This window comes from Vipera berus (genome assembly GCF_964194415.1).
Source record: "Vipera berus genome assembly, chromosome: 2".
Lineage (NCBI taxonomy): Eukaryota > Metazoa > Chordata > Lepidosauria > Squamata > Viperidae > Vipera > Vipera berus.
Window position 1 is genome coordinate 178,347,864 of NC_138203.1, and position 19,196 is coordinate 178,367,059.

The 19,196-nt window shown below is 42.7% G+C and overlaps 1 protein-coding gene across 1 annotated transcript; it reads left to right on the forward strand.

Annotated features, from left to right (window-relative positions):
• Positions 1–397: 397 nt before the first annotated feature.
• Positions 398–18,915, forward strand: LOC308664142 (bMERB domain-containing protein 1-like; the record flags this gene model as incomplete). The annotated part of the gene is made up of 6 exons (XM_081321151.1): positions 398–476; positions 6,020–6,140; positions 14,494–14,567; positions 15,706–15,820; positions 17,342–17,415; positions 18,797–18,915. The coding sequence occupies 6 exons, from the start codon at positions 398–400 to the stop codon at positions 18,913–18,915; spliced, it is 582 nt and encodes a 193-aa protein (XP_081177277.1).
• Positions 18,916–19,196: the final 281 nt, after the last annotated feature.

The window sequence follows — 19,196 nt, forward strand, 5'->3', positions numbered from 1 at the left end:
GAAGGGACAAAGTCAGTGGAATAAATAGGGGTGTTTTGATTTTTCTGAGTCTTTCAAATGATAAAAATAAACCTTTTTAACCACCAGAGGGCACCTCTTAGTGTCATAACAGACCTTCATCTAGTCTCCTGCAGCCTCAGATTCTGCTTTATCCCTCGACAGATGTAGAAGAGCATCGCGGTATGAACTGATAGTGGGTGGCAGCTGCCAAACCGGGACCTGGCTTGGCTGAGATCCATGCTCTTTTGATTCCTTACTAAATGATTCCTTGATCAAAAGCCGAGCTTAGCTTCCTGGCAACCTCTGCTCCTTAGAAGTCCTCCTCCTTAGGGAATTCTGACCATTTTTAAAAAAGGGGGGAAGAGGGACATTTTAAAAACCACAGCAAGGAGTGAAGATGGAAAAGGAGAGCAAGGCATCCACCCAGTATGGATCCCTGGAATCAACCAAGTGGGCTGCAGCAGATTCAGGCAAAGGTAAGTTTACTTTGCACATCTGGGGCACTGCTGTAATACCAACTCAGTTCTATGACCTTTACCTCTAGCAACAGACCTCAAATCCCTGCACCTCTGCAGAAGAAATATATGTTTGTATGATATTGTGTGTGTGTGTCTGTGTGTGTGTGTGTTTGTATGCATAGATATTAACACATGGGTATTCGTGTGTTAACTATTCCTTGAAAGTTTTATAGTAGTCAAGAGAAGATTGATGGCTCATTCCTCTTTCTACTTCTTACACCCTCCCCTACCCCAGAACTCCTGGTGATGTTATGGATTACAGGAGGGACTTCTTGGTCACTTGTCTATTTCCCTGGCAATCACGACAGAGTAACTTTGCATTTCAGTAGTGATAGGCAGAAAGGATGACAAGTATGATCAAGAATATCTGACTGAGAACCAAAAGATTTGGTTCCTCTTCATTCCCCTCCCAAGGGCATCTGACACAGATCATTGCAGGATGGAGTTTGTTTACTAAACACTCAAAGGAACAACCTCTTGGGATAATTAAAAGGGCATAGATTGTCCCTGGAAGTTAAAAACACATGATTCACAGATTACCAGCAAAGTAGCATCCTTATCCTCAGCTAAGATGCCTGAGGATAGCCTTTATTTTTTTTAACAGAATTCATTTATTGCTTCCAAATGTGACTTTGAGCTCCAAGTAAGGATTTATTTTGTGAATGGGAAAGCGATAAGCTAGGTCTGACAAACTTCCAATTTCTTAATGACAGATCCATTGCTTGTCCCTCTGCATCTATTCATCTCCTTTTCTCTTGTAAAGAATTGTGGATTTAAATTATATAGCAAATGTTATTAAACCAAATGAGAAGCATCCATCCATCCATCCTCCACTTTATTAAATGTATGCAATAAAACACAAAAACAGTTTGAAGATAGGAAAATGGCATTTGGATATGCATTTCAGAAATCTGCTAGTTTCACCTACGGTACTAGCCACATGTCAAAGAAGACCCTGCCATTTTAAAAGGTGGCTCTGATCACTTGCTGTAGATAGGGCACTGAGTTTTGGTCAACCAACTCATCCTAACAGTGCGGACAATTAACCAGTGGAACAGCTTTAGCCTTTAGAAGTCGTGGGTGCTTCGTCACTGGAGGCTTTTAAGAAGAGACTGGAAAGCCATTTGTCTGAAATGTGGGGTCTCTTGCTTGAGCAGGGGGCTGGATTAGAAAACCTTAGATTAGCTCTATTCTATTCTAGTGGGACGCGGTGGCTCAGTGGGTTAGGACGCTGAGCTTGTCGATCAGAAGGTCGGCAGTTTGGCGGGTCGAATCCCGAGTGCCGCGTAACAGAGTGAGCGCCTGTTACTCGTCCCAGCTTCTGCCCACCTAGCAGTTCGAAAGCACGTAAAAATGCAAGTAGAAAAATAGGGACCACTATGGTGGGAAGGTAACAGCGTTCCGTGCGCCTTTGGCGTCTAGTCATGCCGGCCACATGACCACGGAGACGTCCTCGGACAAACGCTGGCTCTTCGGCTATGAAACGGAGATGAGCACCGGCCCCTAGAGTCGGAAACGACTAGCACGCATGTGCGGGGGAACCTTTACCTTTATTCTATTCTAAAATAAGGCACTAAGTTTGAGTCATCCCATAGTAATCCAGCTCCATTTTAACTCCTCACTCTGAAAGCAGCATACCAATTAAGGAATTATCTCCTGTTCTTCCACACAAATTGAGAGTGCACTTAAGTATCTACTGCAATGACTGAGGGAATTTTGGAACGTTACAACAACTTGTCATTTCTCCATCTTCATGCTGCTTCACTTAAGACAACTAAAAGTCTTAAGTCAGTCCAGATCAAGTGTTAGTATGCTTGGACATGTCTTGGTTTATGTAGAAGTTTGAGTATCTCCTAAGCCAGGGGTCTCCAAACTTGGCCACTTGAAGACATGTGGACTTGAATTCCCAGAATTCCCCAGCCAGCATAATAGAAATTTGTGTAGAAATTTGGGTGCCTCTATCAAATATTTGACAGAGGCACCCAAATCAGAGCATTCCCCTGTTAATTATAATTATAATGCTAGGCACCTAGAAGCAATTGCTCTTCCCCAAGGTCATATAAGACAGATATTTGTAGCTTTTGCTCTCTTTTGCCAAGAGGAACTCTTCTCAAACACAATGACATTGAGCTCAAACCCTGCCCTTTTTGCTGGGTTGGTTCTAATAATGAAATGCCGATCTTATTACTGACCTCTGCTAGTACTGTACATGTCAAATAAGCTTTAGTGTAGTAGAGAAAGATGGCATTACTGGCCTTAGGGTTTGCATAAAGATAATGAAGTTGCAAACTTGCTTTTCTCTCCACACAAGCCATATTTGGCAAAGCGGATCCAATGTTTGCAGGACTCAAATCAAGGCAAGCTGATTTGGGGGTGGGGGTGGGTCACTTGTAACTCATGCTCATTGTTTCAGTTTGCCACAAGAGCCTACTGGATAATTTTTTTTTATTAAATGCATATGCCACCAACTTTCATCAGAATCATTTCCAGAAGAAGAAATTAACAACAATAAATAGCAATTCTGTCAAGGTGGGTGGGGTGGGGAGAACAAAGAAACATAAGAAGTTTATGATTCAGACCATTGGTCCATCTTGCACAGTATTGCTGGCAGTGATTGACAGACAGGAGTGCTTCTTTGTCCTTTCTGGAGATGCCAAGAATTGAATCTGAGTTCTTGGGTATGCTAAGCATATACTTTCCTGCTGAGCTATAGCCATTCATGAAGAAACACAAAGGGCACCTTAGCTTTTAAAAACCATTGATAGAAACGTCAGTGAGAGAACATCCCTACTATCAAGGCATTCTCTTCACTGACAGGTGTGTCATAGTTGTTGTTCCCTGTTGGATTTTATTTAAAGAGGGTGGCTTCTTCTTTGTTTCTCTGACCCAGTAAAAATGCTTTTTTCCACTCACCCTTAGGAAAAAGGAAATATTTAGGCATTTCATTTTCCAATAAACTCTTTCATTTCAGTGATTCTCCAGGGAAATAATACTAAGAGTGAAGGCAAACACATACACTGTGCTTGTTAAATTCTTGAAGATGTGTTGAAAGAGGGAAGGAAGGAAGGAAGGAAGGAAGGAAGGAAGGAAGGAAGGAAGGAAGGAAGGAAGGAAGGAAGGAAGGAAGGAAGGAAGGAAGGAAGGAAGGAATCACTCTATGGGTGAAATCAGAGAGAAAGTGTCCTGTGGACACAATTTGGACCTTTTCTATAGTTGACATCCCTTCAGGTGCTAGATTGGAGGAGATGTTAGCAATTCTCCCAGTGTTTCAGTGCTGTTCCATATCTTTAGCCCTTATTTGCCATTTGAGCCTTTTGCTTTAGGTCCAATTGAAATCATTTTCGGAGGTTGAATACTTTAATTCAGAATCCAAGAGCTGAAGTTCAAAACATTGAGGAAGGGAGAGATCAGCATAGACCAGGTATTTCAGCCTAGGAGCAACCATCCTTTTCTCACTAATGATCTTTGCAGAAAAAGCTTCTGGCATAGCAATGATCTCCTGACTCTCTCTTTATTCTGCAACTGATGGGAGTTCAGCAATGCAACAAACAGCAGGATTAAACAGGATAAACCAAAGCCTAGAAATGAAACAAGGCCAGTCATGAGGATAAGGAACAAGTGGAATTACTACACCATTCTAGTATGATAGAAATAATAATAATAATAATAATAATAATAATAATAATAATAATAATAATAATAATAATAACGATGATGATGATGATGTTGGAAGGGACCTTGGAGATCTTCTAGTCCAACGCCCTGCTCAGGCGGAAAACCCTATACCGTTTCAGACAAATGGTTGTCCAGCCTATTCTTAAAAACTTCCAGTGTTGGAGCATTCACAACTTCTGGAGGCAAGTTGTTCCACTGATTAATTGTTCTGTCAGGAAATTTCTCCTTAGTTCTAGGTTGCTTCTCTCTTTGATTAATTTCCATCCGTTGCTTCTTGTCCTGACTTCAGGTGCTTTGGAGAATAGCTTGACTCCCTTTTCTTTGTGGCAACCCCTGAAATATTGGAACACCACTATCATGTCACCCCTCATCCTTTTCTTCATTAAACTAGACATACCCAGTTCCAACAACTGTTCCTTATATGTTTTAGCCTTCAGTCTCCTAATCATCTTTATTGCTCTTCTCTGTACTCTTTCTAGAGTCTCGACATCTTTTTTACATCATGGTGACCACAACTGGATGCAGTATTCCAGGTGTGGCCTTACCAAGGCATTATAAAGTGGTATTAATGCTTCATGTGATCTTGATTCTATCCCTCTGTTAATGCAACCTAGCACCATGTTGACTTTTTTGGCAGCTGCAGCACACTGCTGGCTCATATTTAAGTGATTGTCCACTAGGACTCCTAGATCCCTCTCACAGTTACTACTATTGAACAAGGTACCACCTATACTGTACCTCTGCATTTGGTTTTTCTTGCCTAAATGTAGAATCTTACTTTTTTCACCATTGAATTTCATTTTGTTTGATAGCACTCAATTTTCAAGTCTGTCCAGATCCTCCTGTATCTTAAGCCTATCTTCTGGAGTGTTGGCTGTTCCTACCAGCTTGGTGTCATCTGCAGATTTGATGAGTTCCCCATCTATCCCTCATCCAAATCACTGCCCAGAACAGAGCAGATAATAAAAGTTGTGTTCAGGCTCCAATAGTTTCCATGGGAAAGCCTCTCACCACCTTCTAAATCAGACATGTCAAACACAAGGCCCGGGGCCCGGATCCGGCCTGCGAAGTGGTTTCATGTGGCCCGCGAAGCCATCCTGGAAACAGTGAGGGAATGGCCCCCACTGCCTTGGCCCTGGCCCAGAGACCCTCCTCCTGCCAGAGACCCTCAGATCTGTCCCACTCCTGCCCAGGCCCCCATAGGCACCCTTGATGCGAACGATGTAGAGTTGGCCATGCCCACCCAGTAGGCCATACGCACTCTAGCCACGCCCACCCAGTAGGCCACACCCACCCTGTCCATACCCACCCAGCCTCCTGAGGGCAACCGCAATGCTGATGTGGCCCTCAATGAAATTGAGTTTGACACCCCTGTTCTAAATAGTACTAGGAATCCCTGTAGCCTCCTTTTCAGCAGGAATGGGCAATGTTTTTTTTTAAAGTTCTTTGTGATGGAAAGGACGGGGATAAGTTATGAAACTATGGAGGATAAAGGGGTGGAAACTGTGGTTTGGAGATGAAAGAAAATCAATATCATGGGGAAAGGGGTAAAATTAGGATTGACAGTTCTAATGATGTTGAGGATTATTGTGCTAAGGAAGAATTGTTTTTTTATTATTATTATTGTAAATATTCATATGGCTGAAGCACCCTGAGTAGGTCACAAAAAAAAAGACTGATTGGGTTCCATGTGAATATAATTGCTGAAGGTGCTGCCTAACACTAATCTCCCGCCTGTTCACTCAAGTGATTGGCTGATGTTAGATCTTCCTCTCTTCTCCTCCATCCTTCTCACTAACTGAGTTTCTTGTCTGTTATTTCTTCAGGGGAAGAAATAGTTTCTATGGCTGACTCTACAGCTACCCTTGATGACATTGAAGGAGAACTTTTCAAAATTGAAAGAATCAGGGAAGTTCTTGTGCGGAGAGAGTCAGAGCTCCGATACATGTGAGTTGGAAATTGGGAAAACTGGGTCTCTGTGTTTGTGTTTGTGTGTGTGTGTGATATGTAAGGCTTCAGGTATTTTCCAAGTTTGTAAGGTAGCAAGAAGCAGGTAATGTTGAATTCTCTTGCCACAATTTTCCTCCTTCTCCCCCCCCCTTCTTTTTCACCTTGTCAATTCAACACCTTTTGTCCCTCCATGCAATTTTGAACGTGTCTTTACACTCTTCAATCCCCTCATCTGCAACACATTCCTCAAAATAATTGTAGGCTTCATTGCATGAGAAGAATCTCTCAAAAGAATCAGGCCAGCTTCAATTCCTCAAAGTCTACATTATTCAGCCTGCCCCAGAAATTTCAGAGGTTTCTGTGATGGCAATCTGATTTGGAAAGGAGTAGCAATGTTTGCAAAGGATTTGTACAGTATATGGGACTCAATATTAGCTCAGTCAGCTGACCAAGTTGCATACCTCAGAAAAGCATGGATTAGGTTACTGTTTTTCTATCCCTTAGTTCTTCCACATATTTGCAACACACACACACACATACACACACACACACACACACACACACAGAGAGAGAGAGAGAGAGAGAGAGAGAGAGAGAGAGAGAGAGAGAGAGAGAGAGAGAGAGAGAGAGAGAGAGAGAGATTTCACTAACATGTCATATCTGTGAAAATATCCCTTCTGTCAACTGAACATTTTCCTTTAAACCTGTCACTCTGGATAAATCTAAGAGTTCAAAGCAGACCAGTATTTTGGGATTAACCTGAACTGCCTACAGCCTTAAGGTACTGTGAGAAGGACTTCCCATTTGTGTCGTGCCACAACCTTTTTCTTTGTTGACTTATCAGTAACAGCTAATTTTCTAAAATTGAGACTAGGAGTGGTTAAGGATACACATTTCTGTAGCTCCAAATATTTTGCTAGACTAGAGCATCATTTCCTTCTGGCTTTGACTCACTCCATCTTGGAAGTAATTAAGCTGGGACTTCTGAGGACAAAGAAGACTATTCCAAGTTCTGGACTTAGCAGGGAAGGTTGCAGACCCCATCAGTTAAAGAATCCCAATTAGCAGGGTCTAGAAAGAGACCCTTTCTGCCATTGGCCCTGCCCTATGAAACCTCCTTCCCCCAGAGGTTAAATGCCCCCCACTCTCCTGGCCTTTCAGAAAAATGAAGGCTTGGCTCTACCAACTCATGTGGGGCTCAAAGAGGAGCATATAAATCTGAAAGTGGTTAGTGACCTGAAGGCTTTCACTGCCTCCTACTGTCTTTCAATTTATTTTTCTATCTTTTTACTTGGCTCCCATTTTACTGACCTTGGTATATACTATATTTTATGCGGTTTTTAGTCTTTATCTGTAAACTGCCCAGAGTTACTCTGAGAGTAAGATGGGTGATATCTAAATTTGATAGACAGGTAGACCAAGAGGCAAGCATTTTAAAAGGTGGTTCTAGCCAATGTACGTTTCTCTTTTAAATTATACAGTTATTTTATTATTATTTATTTATTATTTTTATTCCATTTATATCCCGCCCTTCTCCGAAGACTCAGGGCGGCTTACAAGCTTAGCAGTAGCCTTCATTCTATGTATATGCCTGCTTATTAGGGCTTTCATACACCCCCCAAGCGGCATTATTACAAAGTCAGCTTAATTGCCCCCAACAATCTGGGTCCTCATTTTACCTACCTTGGAAGGATGGAAGGCTGAGTCAACCTTGAGCCTGGTGGGATGCGAACCTGCACTGATTGCAGGCAGCTGGTGTTACTTAAGGAGGCATTAGCCCACTGCTCCACCAAGTTCAGCTGTTTAAAAATGAATGTACTGTACAATGTCAGACATATCTACTCAGACCTTCATAACCTTGGGCTCATCAGAGTTTATTCCTACATGTAATGCAGTGTTACAAAAAGATTTAAAAATTTACAGTGTGGATCTATAGACTTACTTAATGGGATAACAATTCTAAAATTTTGGTCTTTCTCCTTGGTCAGTACCATGGATAGCTCCCTCAGACTGTGGGCAGCCTTTGCTTAGCCTGGCATCTTTTATGTGCATCTTTTTCTTTTTTGCTTAACACATACGTTATCCTGTATTTTTTTTCTATGAATTTTCATTCATTTTTACTGAATAAATGTTGAACATTATTTCAAAGGAGAGAAAGTTGCATAGGTTTTGATGAGTGGAATGTAGTTTTCCTACACTTACCTAAAGAAGTAATTGTGAAGAAGCAAGTGTGAATGGCTTCTACCCGTTTTCCTTTTTTTTTTGCTGTCCAAATACAGTCATATCTTAATATGTCTTGTTATTTATTTATATGCCTGCCCATTTGCTATATATAACTCAGAGTGATTTAATAATCAAATTAAAAACAGCCAGATATAACAACAGCAATTAAAAACCAACACATCACAAACTAATTTATTAATATTTACAGTATTTAGTTTCAGGCACTGCTGTTTCTTTGAGTGTGATTTCTGGCAAGTATGTATAAATACATACAATGTACATGTAATATTTATGCATATTGCAGGGAGTGGGGGGCAGACTTCTTTCAGTTGGAATTTTCAACTATAGTTGGAGATAGGGGAATGGGGCACAGGACAAGATATCTTTTGTCTGTCAATCAATCTATCTGTCTGTCTGTCTGTCTGTCAAACTATCTAGCCATCTAGCTATCATCTCTCAATCATCTCCCATCTACTTTTCTTTTTAGATTGATTCTCTTATATTCAGTGTCATTTTCCTTTGGAAGAAGTGACAAAACTAGTGGACCAGAGGAATGCGGTAGATATAATTTACTTGGACTTCAGTAAGGCATTTGACAAAGTAGATCACAACCTACTACTTGATAAGATAGAAAAATGTGGGTTAGACAGCATCACCACCAGATGGATTCGTAGCTGGCTGACAGGCCGTACTCAGCGTGTGGTCCTCAATGGAACCGCATCTACATGGAAGGAAGTGTGTAGTGGGGTGCCCCAGGGCTCTGTTCTGGGCCCAGTGCTCTTCAATATCTTCATTAACGACTTGGATGAGGGGATAGATGGGGAACTCATCAAATTTGCAGATGACACCAAGCTGGCAGGAATAGCCAATACTATTCCTATATTAAGTATATTACTATACTTAAGATAGGCTTAAGATACAGAAGGATCTGGACAGACTCGAACACTGGGCACTATCTAACAAAATGAAATTCAATGGTGAAAAAAGTAAGGTTCTACATTTAGGCAGGAAAAATCAAATGCACAGGTATAGTAAAGGTGGTACCTTGCTCAATAGTAGTAACTGTGAGAGGGATCTCGGAGTACTAGTGGACAATCACTTAAATATGAGCCAGAAGTGTGCTGCAGCTGCCAAAAAAGCCAACACAGTGCTAGGTTGCATTAACAGGGATAGAATCAAGATCAAGTGAAGTACTAATACCACTTTACAATGCTTTGGTAAGGCCACACCTGGAATACTGCATCCAGTTTTGGTCACCACAATGTAAAAAAGATGTCGAGACTCTAGAAAGGGTACAGAGAAGAGCAACAAAGATGATTAGGGGCTGGAGGCTAAAACATATAGGGAACAGTTGCTGGAATTGGGTATGTGTAGTTTAACGAAGAGAAGAGTGAGGGGTGACATGATAGTAGTGTTCCAATATCTCAGGGGCTACCACAAAGAAGAGGGAGTCAAGCTATTCTCCAAAGCACCTGAAAGCAGGACAAGAAGCAACGGATGGAAACTAGTCAAGGAGAGAAGCAACCTAGAACTAAGGAGAAACTTCCTGACAGTTAGAACAATTAACCAGTGGAACAACCTGCCTCCAGAGGTGGTGAATGCTCCAACACTGGAGGTTTTTAAGAAGAGACTGGACAGCCATTTGCCTGAAATTTATTTATTTATTTATTTTATTGCATTTATATACCGCCCTATTCCCTGAGGACTCAGGGCGGTTTACAGGGAGTTAAAAATCAAACATACAAAAGTTAAAAGCCAAGTTAAAAAATATTAAATCAACCCTGTGCTATTAAAAACCCCAATTAAAATAATTTTCTCCTCAGCCTGGGCCCAAGAGCTCAAAGAGCCAGGTCTTCAGGCCCCAGCGGAATGATCGGAGGTCGGGGGCAGTCCTCAGCTCCACCGGCAGCTGGTTCCAGAGGGCAGGTGCTCCCACTGAGAAGGCCCTATCCCTGGGTGTCACCCGCTGGCAATCTCTTACCGGCGGAACCCTGAGCAGACCCTCCCTGTGGGAGCGCACTGGGCGAAGGGCGTTTGAAGCCGGCAGCAGGTGTTCCCTCAAATACCCCGGACCCATGCCATGTAGGGCTTTATAGGTAATAACCAGCACCTTGAATTTCACCTGGAGGGCAACCGGAAGCCAATGCAGCTTGCGGAGTAGAGGTGTTACATGGGAGTATCGGGAAACCCCCATTACAACTCGTGCGGCCACATTCTGCACCAGTTGAAGCCTCCGAGTGGTCTTCAAGGGCAGCCCCATGTAGAGAGGGTTACAGTAGTCCAAACGGGAGGTCACAAGCGCATGAGTAACTGTGCGTAGGGCGTCTCGGTCCAGATAGGGATGCAACTGGCGCACCAGGCGAACCTGTGCAAAAGCCCCCCTGGTCACGGCTCCTATGTGATCTTCAAAATTGAGCCGTGAATCCAGGAGGATGCCCAAGTTGCGAGCCCTATCAACGGGGGGTAACACCTCACCCCCCATCGTTAGAGGTGGAATAACTTGGTTAACCCGAGATGCCGATATGCACAGCCACTCAGTCTTGGCGGGATTGAGACGAAACCTGTTTCTCCCCATCCAGACCTGAACCGCCTCCAGGCACCGGGACATCACGGAGAGGGCATCACTGGGTTGGTTCGGGGTGGAAAGAAAAGTTGGGTATCATCAGCGTACTGGTGATACCCCACCCCGAAACCACGAATGATCTCGCCCAGCGGCTTCATATAGATGTTGAACAGGAGAGGCGAGAGAACCGACCCCTGAGGAACTCCACAAATGAGAGGCCTCGGGGTGGATCTCTGCCCTCCTGTCAACACCGACTGCGAGCGGCCCTGAAGGTAGGAGGAGAACCACCGTAGAACGGTGCCTCCCACTCCCAACCCCCTGAGACGCCGCAGCAGGATACCATGGTCGATGGTATCGAAAGCCGCTGAGAGATCTAATAGGACCAGGACAGAGGAGCAACCCCTGTCCCTTGCCCTCCAGAGATCATTCACCAGCGCGACCAATGCCGTCTCCGTGCTGTGTCTGGGCCTGAAGCCCGATTGGTACGGGTCCAGATAATCAGTTTCCTCCAGGAACAGAGGGAGCTGATGCGCCACCACACTCTCAACAACCTTCGCCAGAAAGCGAAGGTTGGAGACTGGACGATAGTTGTTTAAAGCAGCCGGGTCCAAAGCAGGCTTCTTGAGAAGGGGTCTCACCACCGCCTCCTTCAAGGCGGCAGGGAAGACACCCTCCTTCAAAGAAGCAGTTATTACTGCATGGAACCAGCCTCGTGTTCCCTCCCGAGCCGCATAAGCTAGCCAGGAGGGGCACGGATCCAACAAACAGGTGGTGGTGCTCAGTCTCCCCATGATCCTGTCCACATCATCAGGGGAAACAGGGTCGAACTCAGTCCAGATAACGTGCTCAAGACCGCCTGATTCTTCCACATCAGACTCTGCCCAGTCAGAGTCCAGGCCGGTCCGGATCCGAGCGATTTTGTCCGCCAGATGATGACTAAACTCCTCGGCTCGTCCCTGCAAGGGATCCTCTCTCACCTCCTGGTTAAGGAGGGAGCGAGTCACCCTAAACAGGGCAGCCGGGCGATTATCTGCGGATGCGATAAGGGCGGCAAAGTAGTTAGACTTCGCCGTCCTTATCGCCGCAAGATAAGACCTTATAAAGGTTCTTAACTGCAATCGGTCGGATTCGGATCGGCTGGACCTCCAACCGCTCTCTAGACCTCGTCTCCGACGCTTCATCTCCCGGAGCTCCACAGAGAACCATGGGGCCCAACGGGATCTGCGCTGGGTCAGAGGTCGCATGGGTACAACGCAGTCAAGTGCCCTGGTGGCAGCCGTTTCCCAGGCCTCCACCAGAGCATCGACTGGGCTGTGGGTAAGGGTGATAGGTATAGGCCCAAGCGCCCTCTGGAACCGATCCGGGTCCATTAGGCGCCTGGGGCGGAACCACCTGGTCGGTTCCGCCGCCCAGCGGCGGGGGGTGGCATGACGGAAAACCAGCCTCAGGAGGTGGTGATCTGACCATGACAGAGGGGTGATGGATGGGGAACCCCCTCCCAGATCATCCAATCACTGTCCAGACAGGATCACCAGGTCGAGAGTATGATCCCCCTCATGAGTTGGGCCCTCAATAACCTGGGTCAGGCCCATGGCTGTCATGGAGGCCATGAACTCCCGAGCTAACTCCGACGACCCTCCCAGTGACGGCAGGTTGAAGTCACCCAGGACTATAAGCCTGGGGAACTCCACCGCCAACCCTGAGAGGGTGTCGAGCAGCTCAGGCAGGGCTGTTGCCACACAGCTGGGTGCCAGGTATGTAAGCAACAAGCCCAACTGAACCCGAGGACCACATCTCAAGAGGAGGGATTCACTCCCGGCCATCTGGACAATGGTGGCCTCCCGGGGACACAAAGTCTCCCGAATAACCACTGCCACCCCACCACCCCTGCCCTGAGCCCGTGGCTGGTGCAGCACCCGGAAACCTGGCGGGCATAACTCGGTGAGAGGCACCCCTCCCTCCGAACCCAACCAAGTTTCCGTGATGCACGCTAGATCCGCACATTCCTCCTCGATCAGATCATGGATGAGGGGAGCTTTAAAATAAATAAAATAAATAAATAAAATAAATAAAATAAATGCAATAAAATAAATGGTATAAGGTTTCCTGCCTGAGCAGGGGGTTGGACTAGATGACCTCCAAGGTCTCTTCCAACTACTACTTCTTCTTCTTCTTCTTCTTCTTCTTCTTCTTCTTCTTCTTCTTCTTCTTCTTCTTCTTCTTCTTCTTCTTCTTCTTCTTCTTCTTCTTCTTCTTCTTCTTATTATTATTATTATTATTATTATTATTATTATTATTATTATTATTAAATAAGGCAGTTACTATTGAAAGAGTATGGTAGTACCTATCGGTAGATGTTGCCTTCCATAATCATGTATGGTTTCTGTGTTCACATTAGCTTGTTAAATATTATTTTCCCTTTCTATATAAACCTTATTAAAATTCTATGCATGAAATAAACATAAAAACACAATACAGAAACATACACAAAAACATAAACCCACAAGTACAAAACTGAACATCTAACTTAAACAAACAAACAAACAAAAACACGGTATCATCCACTTCTGTCCTTCTTTTCTCACTGAGCCAGTAACCATTTCTTATTCTTTTATATGATTGTAGTCACTATTTATATTTTTCATTAAGGTAAAGGTTCCCCCGCACATGCGTGCTAGTCGTTTCCAACTCTAGGGGCCAGTGCTCATCTCCGTTTCAAAGCCGAAGAGCCAGCGCTTGTCCGAGGACGTCTCCGTGGTCATGTGGCCGGCATGACTAGACGCCAAAGCCTCACGGAATGCTGTTACCTTCCCACCAGAGTGGTCCCTATTTTTCTACTTGCATTTTTACGTGCTTTCGAACTGCTAGGTTGGCAGAAGCTGGGACGAGTAACAGGCACTCACTCTGTTACGCAGCACTCGGGATTAGACCCGCCAAACTGCCAACCTTCTGGTCGACAAGCTCAGCGTCCTAACCCACTGAGCCACCGCGTCCCTTTTTCTCATTATCTCCCCTTAATTAATCTATAAAACTCTTTATCATCCACTTATATTTTTCTACAATTGTAACATAATCCATAAGAAACTCCAGTTTTTAATAAAAGTATATGTAGTTATCTCTCTCTCTCGAAATGTAAGTTTTGCCATTCTGTCAAATCTATAATTTTAAACATCCACTCTTCAACATTTGGAACTTCTTTATTTTTCAATTTCTGCACATATAAAAATCTTGCTGTCATGATCATATACAACAATAATAAGACCACTGCTTTTTATTTGGTTTTCTTCCATAAGTTCTAATAAGTGCTGTTTTGGTTTTATCTGTTCATCTACTCAATTACATCCAATTCTTGTTCCTGCAGTTTTCTTGGCAAGGTTTTTCAGAAGTGGTTTGCAATTGCTTCTTTCCTAGGGCTGACAACATGGCTGGCACAAGGTCATCCAGCTGACTTTGTATCCAAGATAGAAATCATGGTCTCCCTAACCTGATGCTTTAACCACTACACCAAAGAAGCTTTGTCTTATGCTTAGGGCTATGGGTTTTTTTTCCTTTCTGTTTGTGCAGGATGGATGACATCCAGCTTTGTAAGGAAATCAGCAGGTTGAAAAAGGAGTTACAGAAGTTGATTACAGTGCCAGGTAAGGCCATTGTTCCAAAGACTGCTGGCGGATTTATAAGACACTGTTTTCTTACAGAATTCTGTAGATTCCCAAAACTCAAATTCAGCAGCAATTGTTGAAAAGTTCAACAACATGGCAACCCTAATTGAATTGTCTGCGGTTTATGAGCCCATATTGCATACCATTCTGTTGAGAGTCATGTCCATGAATAGATTCTGCTATACTTGGAAAAGATCACATCTGCCAGCTCTTTCAGTTCTCTGGAATATAAACCATCTGGTCCTGGTGATCTGAATTTATCTGAAGTGGATAAGTGTTTTTTAACCAATTTCTTACCTATTTTAATCTACGTTTCTGTTCTGTTTCCGATATGCTGCTTTGTTGGGTTGGATTATTCTTTCCTTTGGCATAAAGACAGATGCAAAGAAGAATCTAACCAGCTCTGTTTTTTTCCCTGGTGCCCACCACCTTTTTGCCATCTTCTCTCATTAGTGGACTGATCAGTTCCTTGACTTTTTCTCTCTCGTTCCTTATATACTGAAAGAAACTTATTTTTGTTAATGTTGGCATTTGTTGCAAGTCTTAATTCATTCTGAGCCTGTCGGACTCCATCCCTGTAGATTCAGGCTATTTTCTGATATTATGTTTTAGTTAAATATCCATGTTTCCATTTTTTATACTTGTCCCTCTTGAACCTCAGTTTGTCAGAGAACTCTTTGCACAACCATGTTGGTGTCATCCATATTTTCTCTTTCTCTGTGGCTTTGTTTTTGTTTGGGCCCTTAGTATTTCATTTTTCAGAGTTTCCCATGCATCCTGAGCTGTTTTTCCTTCTAGGATTTCCAATATAACAAGTACATATTAAATTCAAAGTTAACAGGCAAGAAAATGTCATAAAGAGACAGGAAGATTAATATGGATTTCAAAAATCCAGTAAGCAGATATTTTCCTGTCTCTGAAGGCAAGAACTAAGTAAAACTTTCTTGGGAGAATATTCTACAACTGAGATGCTGATAATCGATAATTGATAATCTAATCTAATCTAAACCATAATCTTTCTGGGAATTCCTCCATTCTGAGTATTATCTTCTTCATCTTATCTGCAAATGTTTTCAATAATAAACATATCTATACACGTATTTTCCCCATATTGCAGAAAATAAAAAATCAAAAGAAGACAAACAGAAGGAGGACGAGTTAGTGCAACAAATTCATAAACTTGTGGAGACTCGGGATTTCCTTGTGGATGATGCAGAATTTGAAAGACTCAGGTAAACATGCCAACTTCCTGCAAAGTTTTGATTACATTATGTTCCCGCATACTGCAAACATTCCAAGAAAACACATAATAGCTATTCCTTTTTATTCCTATAATAACCCTGCAGAGCTGAGGCCCAGTGTTACTACAACTCCCAGAATTCCAAACCAGCATTGTCAATAATTAGCATTTCTGGGATTTGCAGTCCAGCAAAGCTAGTAGATGTCAGGATGCAGAAAAGATGTAGATTCAGAAGGCTGAATTGTGATTTTGGAATCCTAATTATCCTAACACTTCTGGGGGGGGGGGCTGAGTTGGACAAGGTTGCTGCCAAAAGGCGAGTGTTTTATCTACTGTACCATGTAGGCATTCTGCTAAACCAGTTTGCTTTCTGAACAATTTGGACACAAAGCCAGAATTTTTTTAACTTCTTTTCTCTATTGTATTACATTCAGTTTTGCATTAATCGTACCATCCTGTTGAAAACACTGTTGGGACTTTGACAAAGGAAATGTAGCAACAGGAGTAGATTACAGATAGTCCTTGACTTACACCTATTCTTTTAGTCATTGTTTGAAGTTACAATGGCACTGAAAAATGATTTATGATCATTTTTCATGCTTATGACTATTGTAGCATCCCCATGTCATATGATCAAAGTTTGGAAGATAAGATAAGATAATCTTTATTGTCATTTTTTTTACTGTGGGCACAACAGCACAGATCAAAAATGAAATTTAGTTGCCCACTCTCAAAGTGAAGCACATACATGACACACATCTAAAACATACTATAAACACCATATGTATAGACCTACACCTCTACATATACATAACATAATAAAATATTAAATACTGTCCATCTTGAATATATAACGGAAGGAGGAAGCATGAGAGTTCACAAGGTTAATGCTGTATGGAATGAAACTATGATTGAATCTGGATGTTCTGCTACGGATACCACGAAGCCTCCTCCCAGAAGGTAACAAGCTTGTGACCTTCTGACAAACAAAGTCAGTGGGGAAGCTTAAGCTTACTAGCTTAGTAACTGTGGCAAGAAATGTTGTAAAGGGGGGCAAAACTCATTTAACAACTGTCTTGCTTAGCCAAGGAAATTTTGGGCTCATGGTGGTCATACGTTGAGAACTACCTGTACAGAAAAGTAATCAAGGCAGGAATACAAACTTAGCAAAATCTTAAGTTGTCTTCCCAAGAAATCCATCATGTTACCCCAAAGTTCCTAATTGGTTATCTGAGGTTCTGTGAATTTTGAAATATTTTATGAAAAGAAAAGAAACAAGTAAAGGTAGCCAATGACCAGATGATCACATCCCACTGAAGCACCTTCCTTGCCAATTAATGGGAACTAGTGTATTTACTACTCTAAACGTGAGAATTCAAGAATGAAAGAAAAGCAGCTTTCTCTTTCACAGAGATTTGGAGAGCCATCACTCAGACTCCACCTGCTTTGTGATTGCCTTTTCAGAGCTAAGTAGTGACTGCTTCTTCTTTGATGCAGTTTCTTCTTTTCACAGAGAGCGAGAAGAAGATAAGGAAATGGCTGATTTTTTAAAGAACAAGCTTTCCAAAACCTGCCTTCTGAAAACAAGTAGGTACTCATGAATGTGGAATTGTCTCTCCTGCTTTTTATGGACAAGATAATGTATCCATGCTTATACAAAGAGAGAAAGAAAGAAATCTGCATAGTATTAAGCAAAATTAGTGAGTTTGCATTATTGGCTGAACTTTATCCTGCATATTTATTCCTGCAGAACTATAGGGTTGGTAGGAATGGTTTTTAGGTCACTGAGTTCAACTCTAGTCTCTGTGCAAGAATCCAGATTAAAGTGTCCCAGACAGATGATTGTCCAACTGCCCCCAATGACAGGAAGCTCATCATATCTTTCTGGATAATTGCTTCTACTCTCTGCTTATTCAGAGTTCATAATTTTCTTCTATCATTCATCCAGAATCAGCCTTTTATAATGACAGTCCCTGAATTCTAAAATGAGAGATAACAGGTCTGGACCTTCTTTTACTCATCCAGATATTGGAAGAATACTATCCCCATAGTCATTTTTTCCAAGGTTAGACAGGACAAGCTCCTTTAATCTTTTTCTCATAGGTTTATGTTACTAGTCCTCTAATCATCCATACAGGCTTTCTTTGAACCTACTTCTCTAAATCCTTCTTAAAGTGTGATGCCTAAAACTGGACACAGTACTCAGGATGGAATTTGAACAGAAACAGAATAGAATAAGTACTGTTTTTTTTAAATTTATTTTAATTCCATTTATATCCCGCCGTTCTCCGAAGACTCAGGGCGGCTTACAAGCTTAGCAGTAGCCTTCATTCTATGTATATGCCTGCTTATTAGGGCTTTCACACACACACACCCCAAGCGGCACTATTACAAAGTCAGCTTAATTGCCCCCAACAATCTGGGTCCTCATTTTACCTACCTCGGAAGGATGGAAGGCTGAGTCAACCTTGAGCCTGGTGGGATGCGAACCTGCACTAATTACAAGCAGCTGGTGTTACTTAAGGAGGCATTAGCCCACTGCTCCACCAAGGCTCTCTGTTCATGATTAAAACAAGTTTAATGCTGTCGATTGCATTTGCATTTTTTGCAACCATATTTCACTATTGGCCAACTGAATAATGAGTCAACCTCTCTGAGTCATTCAAAAAATGTCATACCCAAAGCAGGAACAATATTGAAGCTGAGGGACTGACCAGTGCAGCATTTTAATGGACATAAAGATTTTCTGTGATTTTTGCAACTACTTGATTAAGGATATTTCCCCCTCTGTGAATACTCAGGATACTCATCAGTTAGTTCTGACCCAGCACCAGTACTCAGTCTTTCCTAATGAATTGCTCAGACAACAGAGAGAGAGACCCCTTTTCCCCAGGTCAGCTTGTATTTCATTCTCAGAGCTGTATGACAAGTGCTGTTCTTATGGCAATAACCAATTGTTTTTTCATAGCTCCTGTAAAAGAAAAGAATATGACATCAAGAGGACAGCAAACCTCCCCACCCTATGTAACAAAGACAGGCCTCATCTTCTTGAAGGAGTGCTGTGGCTTCACCTGCTCAATCATGTAGGCTGGAGCTCAGGGCCATATCCTCCACACCAAACACAAGATCCATTCATGGGTAAGCCCTGCCCACTTCCTAGTTAACCGGATCCATTCAAATCATAGCAGATTCACAAGCCTATTGAGCAAAGATGAGTGATTCCATTGTGGACATTATGTTGACAAAAGCACGTAGGGAAACTACTAGGACCCTAAAGGTCTATACAGGCCAGAGTTTGGTGGAGATCAGAAGCAGACAACACAAGGATGCTCATGAAAGAGAGCCAAACTAGGGACACAGACACAAAT